The 22,993-nt window shown below is 45.2% G+C and overlaps 1 protein-coding gene and 1 long non-coding RNA gene across 2 annotated transcripts in view; one reads left to right on the top strand and one right to left on the bottom strand.

Annotated features, from left to right (window-relative positions):
* Positions 1 to 1,369: 1,369 nt before the first annotated feature.
* Positions 1,370 to 16,288, top strand: LOC106834349 (uncharacterized). The gene is made up of 3 exons (XR_001398827.3): positions 1,370 to 1,920; positions 14,930 to 14,988; positions 15,608 to 16,288. It is a non-coding gene; the product is annotated as an uncharacterized lncRNA (long non-coding RNA).
* IFT52 (intraflagellar transport 52) overlaps positions 3,602 to 22,993 on the bottom strand; it is a 32,271-nt gene continuing 12,879 nt past the window's right edge. Inside the window, exons 8-14 of the mRNA XM_014845927.3 lie at positions 20,625 to 20,711; positions 19,154 to 19,222; positions 14,997 to 15,151; positions 10,075 to 10,162; positions 8,994 to 9,102; positions 6,342 to 6,487; positions 3,602 to 3,975 (exon numbers count right to left, since the gene is read on the bottom strand). Of these exons, the coding sequence (XP_014701413.1) occupies positions 3,928 to 3,975; positions 6,342 to 6,487; positions 8,994 to 9,102; positions 10,075 to 10,162; positions 14,997 to 15,151; positions 19,154 to 19,222; positions 20,625 to 20,711 (702 nt within the window). The 3' untranslated portion in view covers positions 3,602 to 3,927. The remainder of the gene's footprint in view (positions 3,976 to 6,341; positions 6,488 to 8,993; positions 9,103 to 10,074; positions 10,163 to 14,996; positions 15,152 to 19,153; positions 19,223 to 20,624; positions 20,712 to 22,993) is intronic.

Below are 22,993 nucleotides of genomic sequence, written 5' to 3'. Positions count from 1 at the left end.
CAGAGCTGGTGATTTAGGACTTTGCAAGGTGGCCAATGTGGGGAACGGTGGTTCAGGCAGAGGGAATAGCCAGTGCATGTCAGGGAGAAGGAATATTAGGAAGTACTCAAGCATTGACCAGAGTTGATGTCATTCTTGACTCTTCTCTCTCATCACTTATCTGATCCTTCTGCAAATTCTATAGGCTCTACTCTCAAACTCTACCTTCAAAATATATTCAGTAGCAAAAGCACATGAAAAGAAGCTCAATATCATCTCATTAAAGAAATGCAAATTAAAACCACGAGATTTACACACCTATTAGTACAGCTAAAATTAAAAAGACTAATCGTATCAAATGCTGGTGAAGATGGGGAGCAATCAGAATTCTCAAATACTCCTGGTGGGAATGTAAAATTGTACAACCACTTTGGGAAACAGTTCAGTAGGTTCTTAAAAATTTAACATATACACCTACCATATGACCCAGCCATTCCAATAAAAATGAATGCATATGTCCATACAGAGATTTTTACATAGCTTTATTTGTAATGGCCCAAACTGGAAACAACCCAAACATCCATCAGCAGGAGACTGGATGAAGAAATTGTAGATATAAAACAAATTTTTCCATACAGTGGAATACTACTCAGCCATAAAAAAGACATTGACACAATACGAATCTCTAAATAATTATGTTGAAAGAAGGCAAAGAGTACATACTGTATAATCCCATTCATACACAAGTCTGGAAATTGCAAACCAATCTATAGCGACAGAACCAATCTAAAGTAACACTGGTTGTGAAAAAGGGATTACAAAGAGACACAAGGAAGTTTTAGGGAGTGATGGTTATGTTCCATTTGTGTGACTTTAGGGATCCCACTTCAATCACTGGGAGAAGTGTGAGGTCACTGATCACAGGACAGGGCAATCAATCTCGCCTGGGCTTCTTGGGGCTCATGTCAGCCCTGGCTGTGCCCTCAATTATGCAGTTGCAAAGGGTGAGAAATTGGTCTCCTGGAAACCATCTAATCCAAATCTCTTGTGTTCCTGATGAGGGAGATGAGGCTCTGAGATGAGTGCCCGGACCCTGGGTTACCATATACATACACCACGTCTAGCCCACACCCCTAAGCTCCACTCTGGGCTTTCTGGGGCACCGGCTTTTGCAAACACTTAGTTCTTCCTCTTGTAACGTGGCCACTTGCAGTTCAGCAATTAAGCAGGGAAGGACTCGCGGGTTAGGGAGTTCGGGCAAAAAGTCACGGAGGGACCGGCCGATAAACGCCAAAACCTCGTCCCTAGGCCAGTGGGAAGCGACTGCACAGGCCAGCCAGGCCCCGCGGCCGCGCTTGACGCAATCATCACCCTCCTCTGTGAAGACGGAGAGAGAAAATCGGTCTTTGGAATCTACCTGGCAGTCTCTCGCTGCCCGCAGTGACCCGAAGCAAGTGACGTGACCTGTTTCGAGGCGCAACCCGTGTAAACCGAGGCCAAGGGCCCCAAGTACTCTGACCGCGAGGCCCGAGCCTGCAGACACACAGCGCCCACTTTGGGGCGCGCGCCCCGGCTCCAGCGCCGCGCGAGGCATGGCGGGAGTCGCGCCGCCCGACGTCACCGGGGGCGCCTGCGCTTGGGGGTCGCTGGGATCTCGGCTGCTGGGTTGTGGTGCCCTGGCAGTCTGGCCCGGCGCTGCTTCCTCGCCGGCCGCTCGGGTCAGCCCCGCGCCCTCGGAGTCATCGCCCCTGGAGGTGTCCCCCGGCGCCTGCTGTTTGGGGTCGTGCGGAGGACGGATGAAAAGAAGGCCCAGGGGATGAGAGGGAGCGGGGCGAGTCCGTCGCCGGCCTCCGACATTAAGGGCCCTGTTGACCCCCCTCTGCCTCCAGCCGTCCTTGACCCGCCGTGCAGGTCAACAGCCCCGGACAAGCTCCTAACACGGCAAGTGTCCTTCATGCTACTTGTCACCGTTTGCGACTCTTGCGAGGCGTTTGCGACTCTTGTGAGGTTAATTCTCTCCGCGATTAGATTGTGAGTGGCAAGAGCGCAGCCCTAGGATGAAACATTAGTAGGCTTCCTGTTAAAACTTGGTATAAGCCAGATTTGTTACTCTTTTTAGAGTATATATTTCTTCCTGCGTCTTGAAGGCAGCGGAAGAAGTTGCTAACGTTGGTTGCAGAAAGGGCAGCTGAATGGCTGAAGAGGGTGAAATTCTTCCTCTTCAGTATTCTTAAGTTCGTGCTCAGGTATTATCTAGTTAAATTTTTAATTAAAACTTTTTTAAAATTAAATTTAATTAAGGCATTTGTGGCGCTCTAGCACCTTTTAGGGAACAGAATTTGAACACCTTTATTTTGTTTTACAAATAAGAAGTAACTTAGCAAAAGCCACAAAGCAGATCTATGAACTAAGATGCCACAAACTTTCCTCCTTGCTCTTGGGGAGAGGACAGACGTTTTCTCGCTGACTGGTATCTCCCTTTTCTAATGTTATCTCCTCTTCATTTGGATACTAAAGGTTCTCCCATCAGAGATGTATTTGAATTCAACAAATAGAATCTCCAAGTTATTTTTATGCTGTTACCTGCTAGGACTGGTACTTTCACTTTTTCTTTTAAGATTTTTTTTTTTCCTTTTTCTCTCCAAAGCCCCCCGGTACATAGTTGTATATTCTTAGTTGTGGCATGTGGGATGCCACCTCAGCATGGCCTGACAAGCGGTGCCATGTCTGCGCCCAGGATCCAAACCAGTGAAACCCTGGGCCGTCGAAGTGGAGCACGCAAACTTCTTAACCACTCGGCCACTGAGGCCAGCCCCCAATTATCAATTTCTATGTGAACAAATCAGATTTTGAGACTGGACATCTTTTCTAAGCCTCAGGGATTTCCAGCTATTTACTGGTTATTTCCACTTGTATGAATGGCCATCATCTCAATTGGATTCTTATGTTCACCCAAAACAGCTCACCCTTCAGAATCCCCACCTTCTAATAGCTCCACCACTGTCCCAGGCAATCAGGCTCAAAATCTTGCCAATCTGACCTTCAACCTCCAGACCAAACCTATTTCAAAATGCCACCTTTCCTATAACAGCACCTTAGTCCACATCCTTGTTACCTCCTCTTGGGTACCACACTCCCTCCCGAAATGGCCTTCCTTCTGCAGTTCCCATCTTTATAGAACCCACCAGCGAAGCTTTTCCGTTGTGCCACATCCCTTACACACTGGCAGTGGCTCTGCAATCTTCTCTCTTTCAGGGTTCCCCAAAGCTGGTACCCAGTGTATTTAGTACACTGCTGTGCATTTCCACATCAGCTGCCCCATTGAAGCAGGGACAGTCTCTCCCGTTGTCCTTGGGACAGATGATCACATTTTGCCCTGCATTATATTAGACTTGAGTGCTTTAGGAGCTCAGAGGAGGGGGACAAAGTGTGACAAAGTAAAGCCTCCAGATGGTTGTGTCCTGTAAGCAGCTGGGAGATGAAGGGGTGAGTAATCTATGTGAGGAAGGTGTGTGTTTAGGATTTTATCTTTTTCATCAGGTACGGTGGGGCAGACAGACTATGTGGGTTGTTTGTTTTGTATCCTTTTGAACTAGTCCAAGAACTGTACAGTATTCACAACAAGCTTGAGAGTTATTTATCTTTGATAAAAGAAATTCCAATCCAGAACAGGAGTCGAAAGAAAAGACTTCAATGAAAGACCATTTCATAAATTATAAAAGTAGATTCAATCAGATTTAATTTTAAAAAATGGAATGTATCTTACATAAAGATCTTGTAAGTTAGAAATGTTGTACCTATCTGGGCACTACAGAAGATGCATAGGCCTTCCAGAGCTCACAGAGGAAAGAGTGTATAGAAAATTTTGATAAGCAGTTGAGGAACAATTAAAAAATAGTGTACAAAGAGAGAATAAGGAGGCAGAAAATGCTTCAAGAGGCATGGTCCTCAGAAATTATTCTGGAATGCCGTTTCACTTGTATCAACATCATGTTCCTGGATGAGGGAATAAGACAGAATTTTAGTATTTCAGTACAAAGCCTGAAATGTGAACTCTTTAGGGTTTTAGACTCTGATTAGAGATTCTGAATTATCACTAATTGGGACACACAGGTAACCTCTGGCAGTAAGGTTGAATCCAGCCCAAGGATCAAGTTTTCACTAGTAGACAGCATGCTTTTGACCACTATGCACCACCCACCATGAGTAGGGAGCAAATGCAGTTGGAGGCACTGATGTGAAGACCATACCAGGCTTCTTACCTTGGCCTTGGGGGCCTGTCCCTCCCTTGCCACCAGGGTAGGTACTGTCGGGAATCTACCTAAGCCCCCAGCCCACATTTCAGTGCTAAGCAGCTATATCAATGCCTCGCCTCTGGGTTCCCTTCATGGCACTTATCTCCGAGCACTGTAATTTCCCATATGCTTCTGTCTCCCCCACTGCATGGAGCTGAGAGAGACAACAAGGACTGCATTTATCTTGTTCACTGCCATAGCCCCGACATCTACACCATGCCTGGCACATATGAGGCATTCAGTATGAGTACCCAGCAGAGCCAGCCCGGTGGCAGTAGACACACCCTAACTGGTCTTTCCACTCAGCATCTAAAATCCTAATTCCATAATATATGAAAAACGGAGGGGGCCGGCCCGGTAGCACAGTGGTTAAGTTCACATGTTCTGCTTATTGGCGGCCTGGGGATCACCGGTTCAGATCCCGGGTGCGGACATGGCACCGTTTGGCAAAAGCCATGCTGTGGTAGGTGTCCCACATATAAAGTAGAGGAAGATGGGCATGGATGTTAGCTCAGGGCCAGTCTGCCTCAGCAAAAAGAGGAAGATTGGCAGTAGTTAGCACAGGGCTAATCTTCCTCAGGAAGAAAAAAAAAAAAAGAATCTCTCTTTATTCTGTTTTATAGGCCTCCCACCCCCATTTACCGTATCATGAATGCCTTCCTGAGGCCTTAAATATTCTTCTAAAACTTTTTTTTCTTTGATGAGGAAGATTAGCCCTGAGCTAACATCTGTGCCAATCTTCCTCTATTTTGTATGTGGGATGCCACCACAGCATGGCTTGATGAGTGGTTGTAGGTCCATGCCTGGGATCTGAACCCATGAACCCCGGGCTACCAAAGTGGAGTGTGCAAACTTAACCACTATGCCACCGGGCTGGCCCCTCTTCTAAAACATCTTTCATCTTATGGATACACCCTAGATATTTAACCAGTTCTCTACTGATGAAGATTTTCCTTCTGTTAAAAACAATGCTGCACTGAGCATCCTGGTTGGTAAATTTACATACATTCAGGATATTATTAAGACAGATTCTGAGGATTAGAATTGCTGGGTCAAAGGTATATACATTTTTAGGGCTTTTGAATAACATTATAAAAAATATCTCCAGAAAAGTGGAACCAATTTATTCTCCCATCAGTAACACATGAATGCCCATTTACCAACAGTGATGGGGCATTTATTTTTAGAAATCCTGTCAAGGAACAGAAAAACTGAAGGCCAGGCAAAATTTTAAAGTTCTTGGTCCTCAGTCCAGAGAAAAATGATTTCTTTTTTCTTTTTTTTTTTTTGAGGAAGATTAACCCAGAGCTAACATCTGCTGCCAATCCTCCTCTTTTTTGGCTGAGGAAGACTGGTCCTGAGCTAACATCCATGCCCATCTTCCTCTACTTTATATGTGGGATGCCTGCCATAGCATGACTTGACAAGCGGTGCATAGGTCCACACCCGGGATCCAAACTGGCAAACCCCAGGTGGCCAAAGCAGAATGTGTGAACTTAACTGCTGCGCCACTGGGCAGGCCCCAGAAAAATGATTGCTAATATATGGTGCTGATCTCATGTCCCACTGCTCTATCCTTTGCTCCGTTCTCTCCAGCCACACTGGCACTCCTGTTCCTCAAACATGCCAGGCAGAGCCCAGCCTCAGGGACTTTGCACAGGCCTTCCCTCTGCCTGGGACACTCGTCCCCCAGCTGTTTACATGGCTAAATCCCTCAGCACCTTCAGGTCTTTGCTCTAATGTCAGCTTTGTAGTGAGGCCTACCCTGACCACCCTGTTTCATGCTGCCACAGTCAGCACACTTGATCCCTCTTACCCTGCTCTACTTGCTTAACATCTTCCGGCAGACTGTGTGATTTACTTATATATTATGTTTACTGTCTGCCTTCTCCAGCTAGAATGTAAGTTCCATAAGTGCAGGGATCTTTGTCTGTTTTGTTCACCTAGCAGATACTTAACAAATTACTTGCAGAATGAATGAATGACATAAAACATGAGAAGTCTGGTTTATGGATGATCCCACCACTTGAAGGGCTCCCGCTTTATTGAGCCTTCTGTGCTCTGTACCTGGTTCAGTTTCTTGAACTCCACCACTTGGAAGAAGATGTGCTCGAGGATATGTTTGGCATCTTGTTGGTCCTTTGGTAGTTTATTGGTTACTCCGAGAATGTCACCACACTTCCTGACGTAGAATTCCAGGTCTTCTTCAGTACCTAAGTACAGTTGGGGCAGTTAGATTAACCCTTGACTTCTGCCCTTCCCCAAGTACAGACTTACTGTGGTTTAGGAATCCCTCCCGTCAGGTTCCTACATCTGTCAAGACCACTCACCTCTTCCTAGGGTAATGTGACCAAAGGACTTAAACAGTGACAAACTGTAGAGATCTCTGATGTGCTGCTTTTATAAATTAGGACAAAAGGGTGACATTCCTAATTAGAATAAAGCTGGACTGGTTCTGGCTTTCCTATTCCCAGATCCAGCATTCCTACAATACAAAGAACAGGAGCATCCAGTAGGAGATCAAATTACCATTCTCTGAATGCAGTGAGGACCACTATAAGAAGGGCATACGGCTATGTTAAATAATATTTATTAGAGCAATATTATAGGACAGGAAATTAAGGAAAAAATCACCCAGGGGCTGGCCCCCTGGCCAAGTGATTAAGTTCGCGCGCTCCGCTGCAGGCGGCCCAGTGTTTTGTCAGTTCAAATCCTGGGCGCGGACATGGCACTGCTCGTCAGACCACGCTGAGGCGGCGTTCCACATGCCACAACTAGAAGGACCCACAACTAAGAATATACAGATATGTACCGGGGGGCTTTGGGGAGAAAAAGGAAAAAATAAAAGCTTTAAAAATATATATATATATATATAAAAGAAAAAAATCACCCATAACTCCACCAACAACATATCCCTGTGAAGCTATCCCCAGCAGCCCTATATCAAGGATGGATAGCCATTACTGCCCGTCTTACACTATACTGTAATTTCTTTTTTTCCTCTGAGTTTTTAAAGTTATGATAGAAATGTAAGTTTTTAATTAAAATATTCAAACGATACAGCTGCAAAAATCTCTCGCCCTAGCTCTATCCCCCGCAATTCTACCTAGAGTAATTACTGCCACATATGCCTACATATTTACATATGTGTAAAAAATGGCATCACACTATAATAGTTCTGTAAGTTGCCTTCATCATTTAATGATATAAAATGGAAATTCCATCTCAAAGCTTATGCTCTGTATCTTTCAACAGATTGATAATATTCCACTTTATTTTATATATTTTTAACCAGTCCCCCTACTGATGGCCCATTAGACTGCTGCCTATTTTTCAAATGCTACAATTAATATCTCTATAGCTGTATCTTTTTTGTTTTGCATTTCTACAAGGATTTCTGTAGGATAAATTGCTAGAAATGGAAATGCTGGGTCAAAGCAACTGATCCTTCACAGGTCTATTATTCCTATAGGACTAATCACTCTGTCCTGCTCATTTTTGATTGCCCAGCACCTACCACAGTGCCTGGTACAGAACAGAGACGCAGTAAAGGTGTTTTACACTGAACTCTTTTTTTTTTTTAAGATTTTATTTTTACTTTTTTCTTCCCCAAAGCCCCCCAGTACATAGTTGTATATTTTTAGTTGTGGGTCCCTCTGGCTGTGTTATGTGGGATGCCACCTCAGCATGGCTTGATGAGCAGTGCCATGTCCCGCCCAGGATCCGAACCAGTGAAACCCTGGGCCACCTAAGCAGAGCATGCGAACTTAACCACTCGGCCACGGGGCTGGCCCCATACACTGAACTCTTTTCATTTTTGCATACTCCTTTCTGGTCTTTGGGCACATACAGATGTTCACATAGTTGGGATCCCACTGTACGTGCAGTTTTATATCTGCTTGCTTCCTTTAGGATTCTCACTTAAATTCTATCAGTGTCACTCCTTGGCCTTTGTTAACCTTTATAATGATACATGTTGTTCCATCAGTTGAATATGGCACAATTTACTACCATTCCCCTGCTAATAAACACTAAGGCTATTCCCAATTGTATTTTATTTTTAAAATAAATAATGTAGTAGTCATCTGTGTACCTTCATTTATCTTCTTAGATTGGATTTCCAGGAGTGGGGTCACTGCCTCTAAAAGAATGGTAATTTTATGCCTCTGAGCACATGTGTACAGGCCCATTTGCTGTGCTGGAGGCAGTGCATGTCAGGAGGAGCACTGGGCCAAGAGCCAGGAGTACCGCTCACCATGCAGCTGTGGCTTGGGGCCTCATTTCCTCATCCACATGTCCTGGGGGGCACACTTGACTCTCACTAGGATCCCTTCCAATTTTGAAGTCTCTATAATTCTTTGGCCCTGACTAAATTTTCTTATTTAACTGCTCCTATGACCAATGATCCAGATTTGCTAAATGGCAGCCAGGATCAGAATTCATCCTGCAGTCACTCAATAGGTCAGAACTAAAGACCTACAGGGATTAAAGCTGAGACCTTGGCTTCTGCTTAGCATCATATTTTAACTCACTAAGCTAACTGGCCTCAAGAGAAACAATGAATATCCTTTATAGGAAATAAACAAGAATTGTAATTTTATACTCCTGTTCATATTTTGTTCTCCCTAAACAAACTCTAAGCTTTCTCTCATGGCAAATCTCAAAAGTTTACAGTTAAATAAAACTCAACAAAAGAAACAAAAATTTGGCAAAACTTACACTTATTGGTAATCTGAGCAAGCCGTGCCTTCTCAGAGGAGAACGTCTCATCTAAGTCAAACAGCTCCAGTGGAGGAGGTGGTAATTCTCTGAAACTAGGAGGGAAAACCTAAAAGGAAATAAGGTCTTTCATGAAAGAGCATATCCAAAGCTGTAACTGACGGTGCTGAGACATAAGGGAAACGGGAGGCCAACTCAGCGCTTCCTTGGAGGAAGCACCCAAACGCCCTAACCCACTAGACCGTATCAGGCACCACGACTAGCCCACTGTAAACCAAGCAGAACCAGCTCTAACTACACTGACCAAGCTGAAATACCAGTGCCCATTAACTCATGCAAGGACACAAAGCTTGGGGCTTATTAGGCTTATTTGTACAACTTGTTTTTCATTTAATCATGAGTTCTTTAGGGACAGAAACTGGGGAAGCAGATGTAGATTAGTGTAGAAAGTGCTGAACTTGGAGCCAGAATTCGCAGGTATGAACCAGTGGTGTGCGGATAAATGTTTAACTGTCAGCTCTCAAAACATAACAAAAAGCTTAATCTGTAGCATTTGTCATTTTCTGTGATGTAAATACTTCCACCATGGCCAATTTGAAGCTACCAAGATGAAGCCAGCTGGCTCCTAACATTCCCTAATGTGGTGGGATAAGACAATTTTGAAGGAAGTTGAGTTAACGCTGGACTGGAATGTTGAAAAATAACCTATACACACATGGCTATCCCCCGGCTGTTAGAACTGTGCTATGCTTCTGAGTGCCTGCTACCTGGAAAGCTGCAGTACAATGCTGTTCCTCCTTTTTAACCAGAATTCTCATATATACACTCCAACCCAACAAGGTGGGAGATGTTTAACAGAAAAGTCACACCCTTGATTTCTCAGTTGAGAACTACACCAAATGGAAGTCCCTATAGAATATTAGTAGATTTGGTCTCTGTGCATGTTTAGAGCCAGAGAAATGTAACTCCATGAGGAGTGCCACCAATGGCATATGGAAGGGTCCAAGTGAGGGGCCCAGCTGGTGAGGGAAGGGCCACAGGGGGCGTTCTGCAGCAGGGACCCTGAAGCACACCTACTCACCGCTGGCTGAAGGGCTGGCAGCGGCGTCTCAAACTGAGGTTGGATAAGCTGGAGAGGTTCATGTTTCACATTTAGCTGTTCATGAGCCCTGTGTTAATAAGACAGAAAAGCAGAGAGCAAGATGAGGCTGCGGCAGAGCACGTCTGACCGCACACACTGCTCTTCTCCATCGAGTCAGGAGGTTCAGCGCTGCTGCAGAAAACACCCAGAACGTGTTGTTACGTGGAATGTAATGATCCTTCCAGGAATCTACCGTATCGTACGGCATGACTATGGAGAACTGAGAGGGAAATTTCTTTCAAGTTTCTAATCAGGCTTCTCCTAAATAGGCTTTTTGTTCTTACCCAATGGACACTGAATCTTGTAACTCACTGTGTTTCCTTATTTGTTTTCACCATCAGAAGACAGGTGTCAAACCTGAAGTCTGCTTCTCCTTCTGGCAACTGTACAGATCTGTATAATATGCACTTCTGAGTGCTCATTCACTCAAAAATTGTTTACTGAAAACTGACTATGTACCAGGCAGGTTTATACACCAGGAGTACAGCAACAATGAAAAAAAAAGACCAAGGCAGGCCTTTGTGGAACTTACATTCCAGTGGAGGAGAGACACACAATAAACAAACCCAAGCTGCCAGGAATTAATAAGCATCACAAAGAAAAGCAAATCAGGAGAGAGGGATAGACAGGGAGCGGGCAGAGAATGCAGCTGGTCAGAGAAGTGGAGGGAGGAGGGGAGGCGGAGTCCCACGCAGAGGCAAGAGCAAGGAGAACAGAGAAAAGAGTGCTAGGCATTTTCACAGAGCAGCAGGCTCCAGTGGAGGGAGAGTGGCCAGAATGAGTTTACAGAGGTAAGTGCTGGTCTTACCCTTGGGTTATTTTTAGATTGTGGCTTCCCCTTTGGCTCCATTCTCTCATTCATTTATTTTATCCTTTTGCATCGTACATAATTTTGTAAGCTGGGTGAACGCCTCTGGGAATGAGGCAGATTAAAATATACTCACCCAATTTAAATCATATACACATTTTGGCCTTTCAAAATTAAGCTAAACAAGCAAATGCCAACAGGTGTGGACAAAGTTCATTCCTGCTTCTATGTATGAGGAGAGGTCTGTGACCGCAGAAAGGTGATTAGCTGAGTTTATTGCTGTCACCTCCTCCACAAGTCCAAGGGGCTTAAGGAGACTCTTCCCTAGGAATGAGCAGAATATCCCCATGGAGGGAAGAGAAATAACTTTCACTGAGCACCTACGGCATGCGACATGTTGTACCTGACCCTGTGCTGGGCACTTAAACTTATTTCATTTAATCCTCAAAACAACTGTGGACAGTGGGAATAATCTCTTAGGGACAAGGAAACAGATGAGAGATGAAGCAGCTTCCCAAGGTCACGTGGTTGAGAAGCGACAAAGGCAAGATCAGAACTCAGACCTGGCCAGTCCCTCCCCTGAGAAGCTCCATGACTCGGTCTATCGAGAAGGCAGAATGTCATTAGGGGCAGTTCTAAGCTCAAGGTCCCACCACCTGCACACTCACACAGAACCCAGCCGCCGAGCCCGGGCCTCGGTCAGCCTAGGCAGGCCTGTTCTGTTCTCTGTCCCCAGAGCTGACTGTGCTCAAGCCTTGTGTTAATAATAAAACAAATTCCACTGTCTTCCCTTTCTCCACTCAGCTCACCACCTGGCCACATCTTGCTCCTACTAGGAGCCAATACGTACTTAATGGGGGTGTGGGATGAGTGGAGAAACTAATCTTAAACCCAAGAAAACCTAATTGAGAAAGCTGTCCTTTACAGGAAAAAGGGAAGAGTAAATGCCAACGCTCAACACAAATCTGTGCAATGGAGCTAAGCTGTGTGTTTCCAGAATACTCTGGCCTGACCTCTGACCCTGCATTTTCATCATCCTGTGTCTCGATCCCCAAACCACCAGACCATGATCTCAGGGCAGGGACCCCACACTGTGTGTCTCTACCTCCCACCCACAGGCATCGATAAATACCAGACAGCAAATGAAGTTACTTCAGAGCAGCACCCTATAGATCACACAAATATTTAAAGACTAACTGAATTTTACTCAAAAAAGAGAACTTGCCTTGAAAAGATGTTACTAGCAAATAAAAATACCCAAGAGCACCTCTAGAAACTGTCAGCCCGTAACTACTGCCCTTTGCTGTGGTACGAGAGACAAATACAATGAAAAGAGCCATCCAAGCCCCCAGAATAGCCACTGAAAACTCTGCTGACTCTAAAATAGCAGACAGTTCCAGTCAGTCCCTGGTCAACACTGCAGAGCCGTCACAGTGGCCTGGTCTAAACCACATCGGGAGAGCAGCAGGCCAAAACGGCAGAAGGTGGCTGGACCTCAGCCGGCTTGGGGAGCAGCCTGATGTATCTTTTGTTACTCTGAGAAAAGCCCTGAACTGCAGAGGAGGAGCCCCGGGGCCCATCTCTGGACCCCCTTGCTTCCGTGTCATTTCCTCCTCCCGTGGCGTCCGGGGACACTGCTGCCCACAGGCCCCATCCTGCCCCTCCAGCTGCTTTTCCCCAGCTTATCACAGGCCCTCTTCTTCTCCTACCTCTCAAGCAGTGGCAGCTGTGTGGTCCTGATGTGAGCTCAATTCCCACTCTACTTCTGTCCCTGGGTGTCCCCCGCCCTTCCCACAGCTTCCCTCACTGCCTTATCTGGACCCCTTCATGTCTACACTGGTTCCACCTACATCTCTTCACAGGGAAACCTCTCAGCCACTTTAGATTGGGAGGGCCGGGAACAGAACTCACTTCTCTCCTCTTCCTGCGTGCTTTGTGCCAGTTAACAGCATCACCAGTTGCTCAGATCCCCAAGGAGAAATCCGTCTCTCAGACATCTCCATCACAGCCTCCCAGGGCCCATGTCTTGTGATTCTTTCTTCCCAAACATCTCTTGAAAGCACACTACTACTCTTCCTAACTCCACCTTTCAACCCTCCTGACCTGCTGCAACCACCTCCTGACTGGCTTTCTTCACTTCTACTTTTTCTTTATTCCAATTAATTGTACAAACTGCTGCAAGAAATTGTTTTGGTTGACTCTGGATTACACAGTCAATCAAGTCCCTCCTCTAGAGGTCTTTACTAGGATCTCATTTTTGAATTAGACCCTTGCCCTGAGCCTCAGGCTGTTGTCTTTTTTTTTAAAGATTTTTTTTTTCCTTTTTCTCCTCAAAGCCCCCCCAGTATATAGCTGTATATTCTTAGTTGTGGGTCCTTCTAGTTGTGGCATGTGAGATGCCGCCTCAGCATGGCTTGATGAGTGGTGCCATGTTCGCGCCCGGGATTCGAACTGATGAAACACTGGGCCGCCGCAGCGGAGCGCGCTAACTTAACCACTTGGCCACAGGGCCAGCCGCAATCAGGCTGTTGTCTTGACTTCTTCCTTCTGTAATGTGCAGGCGTATCTCCTCAAGTGCTGGTGCTGGAGAATGTAGAACAGTATGTTGCAGGTGACTTAGGATCAATTTTTAAACAACCAAGTTGGCATTTTCTTTTTTTGGGGAAGATTAGCCCTGAGCTAACTACTGCCAGTCTTCCTCTTTTTCTGCTGAGAAAGCCTGGCCCTGAGCTAACATCCGTGCCCATCTTCCTCTACTTTATATGTGGGAAGCCTACCACAGGATGGCTTGCCAAGCAGTGCCATGTCTGCACCCAGGATCTGAACTGACGAACCCTGGGCCACCGAGAAGTGGAACGTGCAAACTTAACCCCTGCACCACTGGGCCAGCCCCCAAGTTGGCCTTCTTAGAAGTCAAGGCTAAGTGCAGTGCAAATGGCAATTAGGAATAACCTTCCTTGCCTGGGCACGCCTGCACATGTGAATGTCTAGGGCTTTGCTCACATAAGCTACATCACTGCAGAATGCTCCCTCCCAGCATCCCCGCCTGCCTCCTGAAATCCTCACCCCTTAAAGTGCCACACCCAGCCCAGTGCCAAACATACACAAGGCCCTCAAGAAATGTTGGCTGAAATAGTTAATGCCTGGCTAAGTGGGCCCCTTTTTCATAGAGTCTTACCTGCTCACCTCAGCCAGAATCAAATTCCCTTTCTTCATTGTGCCCATGGCCTCTAGTTCTGTTTTCCATTCAACATTAATATAATAACCTTGCATCACAGCTTTTGTCTGTCCTCTCCATAAAACCATAAACTTCAGGCATAGTGCCTGACACAGAGCTCTGGAAGTCTTCATTGAACTTGAACATAAGTATAGGGCTAGGAAGTTAGACAGTCATCTGTAGCTCCACCCTCAGCCTTTGGTTCATCCAGATGTAGATCCCATGCCAGGCCAAAGATGCTGAGAAATGTTAGTCCCTGTCCGTGACATCAGGGATGGCAAACAACAACAAGAAATGGGCAAGAAAACAGGGAAAAGCCCTGGCTTGAAAGTCATTCAGCCCTGGCTTTAATCCCTGCTCCCACCTTGGGAGAATAGCTTAGCCTCTTTAAACCTCAGTTTCCTCATCTGGAAACAAGGCAGGTAACTCAGGCTGACTGAAAGTATTAAGTGAAGTAACAGCGTGGAGTGCCTACAGGGTGACCAACCACCTCGGTTTACTGAGGGGTTCCTGGGACCTGGGACTCTGCTAAAACCAGGAAAGTCCCGGGCAAGCAGGAGTAAGCTGGTCACCCTGAATGCCTGATACAGAGCCTGGAACACAGCCGGGGCTAATGATGCTGGCATTTTCATCTGCATCAACACCCACCCCACCCCCCCACCCCTACCCCCCCCACCCTGGCAATATCCCAGCTGTCTTTGTCGATCTCTTCATAGATCTGAGAACGTTTTGCAAACCACGTTTGCCATGACTCTACCTCTCGTCCCCAGGCTCATGTTTTCAAACCAAATGCTCAGAACGGAGTGCAGTGCAGCTCAGAGAGCCACAGGTACTGACTTGATGACCTTGGGGAGGGAGGTGGTATCCAGCTGGTAAATGGACAGGTCGAAGAGGGTGGTAAAGTCCCGTGGGTTCTCATCGCCCTCCTGGAGACACACTCGAAGCCGCTCTGACAGGGTGGCTGTGTCGGGCAGCATCATGTAGTCAGAAATCTGAAAGCCACAAGAGGGTTCCTTTCAGCAGACCAGGAGCAAGAATTTAATCTCTCTAGTCTCCAACGTCTCAGGTCTAAATCTGTAATATTTATATTCTCTTGCCAAGAGATTTCACTGTTCATGATCACTGACAACTAAACCTCAAATAAGCCACTTTATGTGGTAAGAGGAACAAAAGTCACTTGGCTAAATTCCAATGCTGGCTAAATGCAACTCTCCAATTACTCACGCCAGGACTCACACAGCTGAACACAGCTGGAGAAACACACAGCCATGCTGACTGGTCCCCTTCTAATTTATGATCACTGATCTGAGTGCTCAGCAATAAACTATTTTACTCTAGTTCATTCACTTTCCCACTCTCCTAGGGAATACTTTCCTTTTGTCACTTCAACCATCCCAAACAATTATCCCTTTCTTAATTTTAGCTGATGACCTTATTTTCTATTTCAGTGAGAAAAGAGAAGCAATCATAAAAGAAAGTCCACAAGCTCCCACTACAACATCTATCCACCCACCAGCATCTGGGCCACGCACTGCTTTCTCTCCTGTTATGTGTACAAAACACCTGTGACCCCAGCACAGACAACCCCTCCACTTGGACACTAGATCGTGGCCCTTCTCACCTAATGAAGGACACACCTCCAGCACTGCTGAGAGCCCGTAATGATGACACGGGCTGTGTGGTATAATAGCAAAAACCCAGGAAAACCTCTATGTCTGCCACTAGGAGACTGGTCGAGTATACTGCAGTACAAACAATGGAAAATACAGTTTTCAAAAAACAAACAAAAGAAAGCTCTTTCTGTATAAATATGGGAAAATCTCCAAGACCTATTGGTAGTTTTAAAAAGTAAGGTGCTGGACAGTGTATATCCAGTGTGTATGTAGTACCACTTGTGTAAAACAAGGGGGAAGGAGAGTACACACACACACATATTTGCTTATATACGTATAAAATATCTCTGCAAGAACATAGAGAAACCGCTAAGACTGTGGTCACTGGGGAGGGGAGCAAAGTGGCTGGGCAAAGACAGAAGGAAGGCATGCTCATTGTGCATGCTTTTGAATTCCAAACTGTGTGAATGTATTACCTATTCAAAAAATAAATTTAAATAAATACAGGCTGGCAACAAGAAATTTATTCCTAATTGCCCTTTGAACTGCATTCAGCCTTGACTTCTAACAAGGCCAACTGGATAATAGTTTAAAAACTGGTCTTCTGAAGTCACCTGCAACATACTGTTCTACATTTTCTAGAGCCAGCGCTTGAAGAGACATGCCCGAGCATTCCAGAAATAAGAAGTCAGGACAAACAGGCTCACTTTTTTTATATCTCAAGGGTCAAAAACTCCCGCAATCCTCAAACTTTTTTTTAACAAGAGACAAGGGAAGAGCATAGACAAACAACTGCCCTTCCGGACAACATTTGGCTGTTTTTGTGGCTTCAACCCTCTAACAGGACAGTGGGCTGAAGGTGACAGCAATAACAAGGGCGCCAACTGCCAGGACACACACTGAGAACACAGCACAGAGATCATTAATGGCCCAGCAATCCAAAGGGCCTGAGGCGGACTCCTCTCCGCACAGAGACCGGCTGGAAAATCCCAGTTCAGAAAGCCATCACGGCCTTAGGTACTCAAATAGAAACATAACAGTGCTCCCAAGACCACTGGTTTTCATGACCCTAGCAGATTTTGAGGTTAAAACTTATGTAAATTCCTTTAGCTCTTTATTGAGCCACCATTTTATTAAATAATCATTTAAAACTGAGCTCATCTGGGTTTGAAACCCACTCGGATATAAAAAGATTTGATCTGAAATCATAGTCAGGAAGTTCGGGCCTTCAGAATTTCTTACTTTGCAATGCTACTGCATCTAGTGTTTCACTTTCCAAAGCCTCACAACACAAAGGACGTATTTCCCCAGGTCGCACCCCTGGAAGATGTACGAGACTGCGCGGTTTTAGAGAATGGCCTTCACAACACTATCTTCCTCTGGTTTTCTACTGATGCTTCCCTTCTGAACAGTCCAGTGTCATGGGTGGTGGGCAGTGAACAAGAGCAGAAGAAAAGGTGCAGGCTCCAGCATCAGCCTGACGTAGGCATTAATAATGGCTTGGCCAGGTATTAATCTAAGTAGGCGCCTTGAAGAATTTACTTACTTCAGTTTGCTCAGCTAGAAAACAGGAAGGACAGAAACTTAGCAGGAGCAAGGTGGCCACACAGAACAGGAGCAGATGCAGCACTGCTTAGTGCTGCTCCCTCGACCCACGACACTCTAACTAGGATTGGCAGCTGCCAAAGACGCCGTCCCCTCAGACTTGGCTCCTGTGAGACGTGAAGAGCGAATTCCTGGCTGTACTCCAAGTCTTTTGTTTTGGGGGCTTACATCACTTTTCAGGAGCAATTTAGGCAAAAGATCCATAAACTTAATGTTTCCATATAAGGGAATATTTTAGACATGTGGCTGTCCTCTTTCCTAACCCAAATCAGCCCCTGGGAGGCCACATCCTCAGCAGAGAGGAAGCGCTCGGTGGACCACCTTTCTGATTGCCTCTGGCCCACCTCCTGCTACCCAATGCCAGGAAATAATTTCCCTGACATTTCAGAGTTTAAGAAACACAGAAGTGGGGCCAGCCCAGTAGCTGAGTTGTTAAAGTTCCATGTGCTCCACTTCAGTGGCCCAGGTGTGCAGGTTTGGATCCCGGGTGCAGACCTACACACCACTCATCAGCCACACCATAGCAGCATCCCACATACAAAGTAGAGGAAGACTGGCACAGATATTAGCTCAGGGCCAAACTTCCTCAAGCAAAAAAAAAAGGAGGATTGGCAACAGATGTCAGCTCAGGGCCAACCTTCCTGAAAAAAGAAAGAAAGAAAGAAACACAGAAGCAATTGCAGAATGAGCAGACTTTGATTCAGGAGACCTGGGTTTGGATCCCGGCTCTGTGCCTGCTTGCTATTTGAGCACACTGCAATCTTACAGAATTTCAGTTTCCTCATCTATAAGATCAGAGGCTGGACCCATGGCCGAGTGGTTAAGTTTGCACTCCGCTTCGGTGGCCCAGGGTTTCGCCTGTTCAGATCCTGGGTGTGGACATGGCACCACTCATTGGGCCATGCTGGGGTAGCATCCCACATGCCACAGGTGGAAGAACCCACAACTCAAAGTATACAACTATGTGCCAGGGGGCTTTGGGGAGAAAGAGGAAAAATAAAATCTTTAAAAAAAAAAAAAAACGATGGGAATAAGACCATCTACCTCACAGGGCTGTTGTAAGGATGAAATAAGATGATTTACATGGAAGTATATGCTATATAGTGCCTGATATATAATAAATACAAAAGTTAAAAAAAGTCTTAAAGAGGGGCTGGCCCCGTGGCCGAGTGGTTAAGTTCGCGCGCTCCTCTGCAGGTGGCCCAGTGTTTCGTTGGTTCGAATCCTGGGCGCAGACATGGCACTGCTCGTCAAACCACGCTGAGGCAGCGTCCCACATGCCACAACTAGAAGGACCCACAACGAAGAATATACAACTATGTACCGGGGGGCTTTGGGGAGAAGAAGGAAAAAAACAAAATCTTTAAAAAAAAAAAAAAGCATCACTTCTTTCTATCTGTCTTATGATAAAGCGAGAGCTAGATATTCCTTTGGAACTGTTCAAGTGGTGCTGAGAAGCTGGACACACTCTTTTTTTTTTTAGATTGGTACCTGCGCTAACCTCTGTTGCCAATCTTTTTTTTTTTTCTTCTTCTTCTCCCCAAAGCCCCCCTAGTACATAGTTGTATATTCTAGTTGTAGGTCCTTCTGGTTGTGCTATGTGGGATGCTGCCTCAGCATGGCCTGATGAGTGGTGCCATGTCCGCGCCCAGGATCCGAACCGGCAAAACCCTGGGCTGCCAAAGCAGAGTGTATGCACCTAACCACTCAGCCACGGGGCCAGTCCCTGGACCCATTCTTTATCTAAAAATGTTTCAGTGATTCCCAGCCTCCTACCTCTGGGTCCTCAGCATCAATCTGGTTTAGGTGGATGTCTCCTGTCGTGAGCCACTGGAAAACAACATCCTGGATTTCAAAAAAATAAACACAGAATTAGACACTTGGTTATTTGAGAAAGCTGAGGGGCAGAACTAGAGAATTAAATCAACCAAGAAAAAACGTAAGGGGAAAAAGATTAAACCAGTGATTTGAAGAAGGGTAGCCACCCATCTCTTGGTGAAATCATATGAAAACTTAAAATCTTTCCTCACCCTAATGCCACTTTTACTATGAGAAATTTGTCATTTATTTTAGAGCACTCTAATCTCTAACCACAAGCCAAAATTTATTAAAACTTGTTCACAGTCCCAAAGCAATCCCTATTTAATGTGCTGATGACAGTCTTAAAAGTGGAATATACCTAGATCCCCAGAGAATGTGTCTAGAGACATTGGAACTTCATGTGGATGCCACAGAAACAAGAGCTGAAGCAATCTCCCAGCACAACAGTTATGAGAAAGCCCAGTGGGGGCTTCTTCCCCGGCAAGTGATTCACCAGATCACACTCGCGTCCAGCTCTGCATGCACGGCCTGGCGTCCCTCACCCGAAAGATTTCCTCTGCACTATTCTTTTTTTTTTTTTTTTTAAAGATTTTCTTTTTCCTTCTTCTTCCCAAAGCCCCCAGGTACATAGTTGTATATATTTTTAGTTGTGGGTCCTTCTAGTTGTGGCATGTGGGACGCCGCCTCAGCGTGGCTTGATGAGCGGTGCTAGGTCCATGCCCAGGATCTGAACCTGCAAAACCCTGGGCTGCTGAAGCAGAGTGCGCAAACTTAACCACTTGGCCAGAGGGCCAGCCCCTCCTCTGCACTATTCTGACAAGCAATTGCAATTCCTTTACCCCATTCTCCACATCAGTCCGTGACCAGTTCTATACATAACCCCTCCTAAAGGCCACCCCTGTGGGCCAGCCCTCCCCTCATCCACACCTCCACTGCCTTCATTCCGTCCTCCTCCCCTCTTGCCTGGCTGACCCTACCAGCCTCCTAACTGGCTCCAGGCTGCCTCTTCCTTTCCACCTCCCATACACCTACAGAGTGTCTTTCTAAAACACAGCTCTGACTGTGTCCAAGGCAGCTGAACACCCTACAAGGGCTAGCCATGGATTTCTGCAGAAACTTCAAGCTCTTGGGCTTTGCTCGGAGGCCCTGGCTGGGCTTGCTCCTCACCACTCCTCCAGCGTCAGCTCCCACCTCAAGCTGGCTTAGAAATGCTCGCCACATCCTTCTAGGTTTACTTCTCTGTCTCTCACTCTCTCTCTCAGTGTAGACATTGCCTGACTCAGCTTTGTACTCTCAGTGCCTGGCATATAACGGGCTCTGAATAGCTGGTTTTAAATGAATAGATGAACTTGGCAATATTTTTTTAAATGACATGAAAATCATGCTTACACATTATACATTAATGCGATAAAAGAGAAACGCTTACCATGATTTTGCTGTTTTCTTCTTTATCCAAATATTGATCACTAAACATGTGGCACGAGCCAAGCACTGCCAGCTTCCCACCTTGGCTCTGTCAATGACAAGGTTCTGATCAGACACTCTGATCCTCAATGCACTGCATGCATCATCCTAGTCTCCAAACACTTATCATTACTCCTGGGAGCAGCTGTCTTCTATTCTAACAAGGGCCAGTTCTCCTCAGGATTTTAATGGTCTAGAAATACCAACTATGATAATAACTACATTCCGACCTGCCCCTCATTTTAGATGTGTATGTATTCTTCTATTTGACTGTCACAAAAAGCACTGTGAACTGGTTCTACAGCATTTTCCCATTATTAATTGTCTTATAAATGAAGATCATAACCTTGAAGGGAAAAAAAGATAAATCCAAAGATAATCTGGAGAGAATTAAAGACATTTATGAGTACCAAAAAACAGTATTTAACTTAAAGATCCAAATGGAAAACTAAGCCATGAGCATGAAAAATTCACAAAAGAGGGGCCGGCCCGGTGGAGCAGCAGTTAAGTTCGCACGTTCTGCTTCGGCGGCCCGGGGTTTGCTGATTCAGATCCCAGGTGTGGACATGGCACCGCTTGGCATGTCATGCTGTGGTAGGCGCCCCACGTATAAAGTAGAGGAAGATGGGCATGGATGTTAGCTCAGGGCCAGTCTTCCTCAGCAAAAAGAGGAGGATTGGCAGCAGTTAGCTCAGGGCTAATTTTCCTCAAAAAAAAAGAAAAAAATTCACAAAAGATACAACTGGTTAATAAGAAAAATTTTCAATATTAATAATTTTAAACTAATCAAAACAAAATATTTTTGCCTATCAGATTAATAAATAGAAAAAATGACTACTAACAGTGTTGGTCAGGTTTCAGTGACATAAGTTCTTTCACATACTGTTGCTGAAACTGTCAACACATGCAACAAAGCTGTCTGAAAGACAGAGAAAAGCTCTATACACAATTTTATAGTCATAATCACAAAAAGCTAGAAGTAAATCCAACTGTTCAACCACAGAAAAATGGTTAAGAATAACGGAACCTCCCCCCGTTGTTAAATCATATATTAGAAAGGGTTTTCAGTAACATGGGAAAATGCTTCTGTCATAACATTAGGCTAATAAAAAAGTACACAATAAACTGCACTTCTATCCTAGTTTAAAGCCTGCGAGGCAAATAAACAAAAATGGGGCACAAGGAAAAGTAGGTGAAATGATCGAAACGCCAGTCTGGGCAGCCTCAGAGCAGTGCAATGGGAGGCATTCTTTCTTCCGCCTTCATCTGTTATTTTTCAATTTTTCTACAACGAGCATGGATTACTTTTGTAGCAAGAAAAACAGTACAATATTAAAAATACAAAATGCAATCAGTTTTCCTATCAACATCACATACAGGGAACAGGCACAGTTATAATGGCACTAGGAAAGAATTACACCAAAGCCAGAGACGTCAACAGACACACACACAATTCCCATAAATAAAACAAAATCTGCAAAGCACACTTTGATTTGTACCATGTTATGCAATTGCTTCATGGGAAAATAATACTATTACCACACCATAACCATTAAAAATAGATCAGTTACTGAGAACACGAAGTGAATTTAGTGGAATTCTACAGGAAGAACGGAGAAGTGACTGAATGGACTGAGTCCCACTTGAATCCACCAATGTGAGTAAATACAGGAGGAGTGAAGGACTTTTCCTTCTCACTACACTCACAGTTAGGCTTATATTTTCTTTTCTTTAATCTTCTTTTCCTTACTTGATTTATTTCAAATAGATTATAGATCTTCCATTAACCTTTCACTCTGTCCTGACAGACATTCTACCATTGTCTTCAGCTCCTTTTTCAGCATTTGTCTATAATTTGTTCCAATTAAACAAGAGTATGTCTACTCAAGGACTGATCTGCTCCTTCGATATTAACGAGTCTATCCTGGTAAACCAAAGACCTGGAAAGCTTCGTGATAACCTCAATGAAGGCAATGGGCCTGCAAGGAGGCAGAATCCCCCAGGGCTAGCCTGGCTCTGATTACAGCTTCCAAGAGGATGGAGAGTGGCCCCCTCTCTGGGATCTCTGGCTCATCTCACAGACTTACGAGTGATAGGCAACAACCTGTCTGAAAGATTATATAAGGCAGGGGTAAAAGCCTGTAAGGTGGAGAAAACAGGCTTTAAATGGCTAGGCAATCGGCAGATGATAATTTCATAAGTTCTAAACAAATCGTCACACTTAGCACAGAATTCTGAACCCAACAGATGCTCCATAAAAACCCAGTGATTAAGCCAGGTAAAATCTCTGTGCACAAATCAAATAATTATAGTTTTCGTATTAAACTACCA

This window comes from Equus asinus, chromosome 15 (genome assembly GCF_041296235.1).
Source record: "Equus asinus isolate D_3611 breed Donkey chromosome 15, EquAss-T2T_v2, whole genome shotgun sequence".
NCBI classification, from domain to species: domain Eukaryota; kingdom Metazoa; phylum Chordata; class Mammalia; order Perissodactyla; family Equidae; genus Equus; species Equus asinus.
This window is presented reverse-complemented; position numbering and strand designations above follow the sequence as displayed.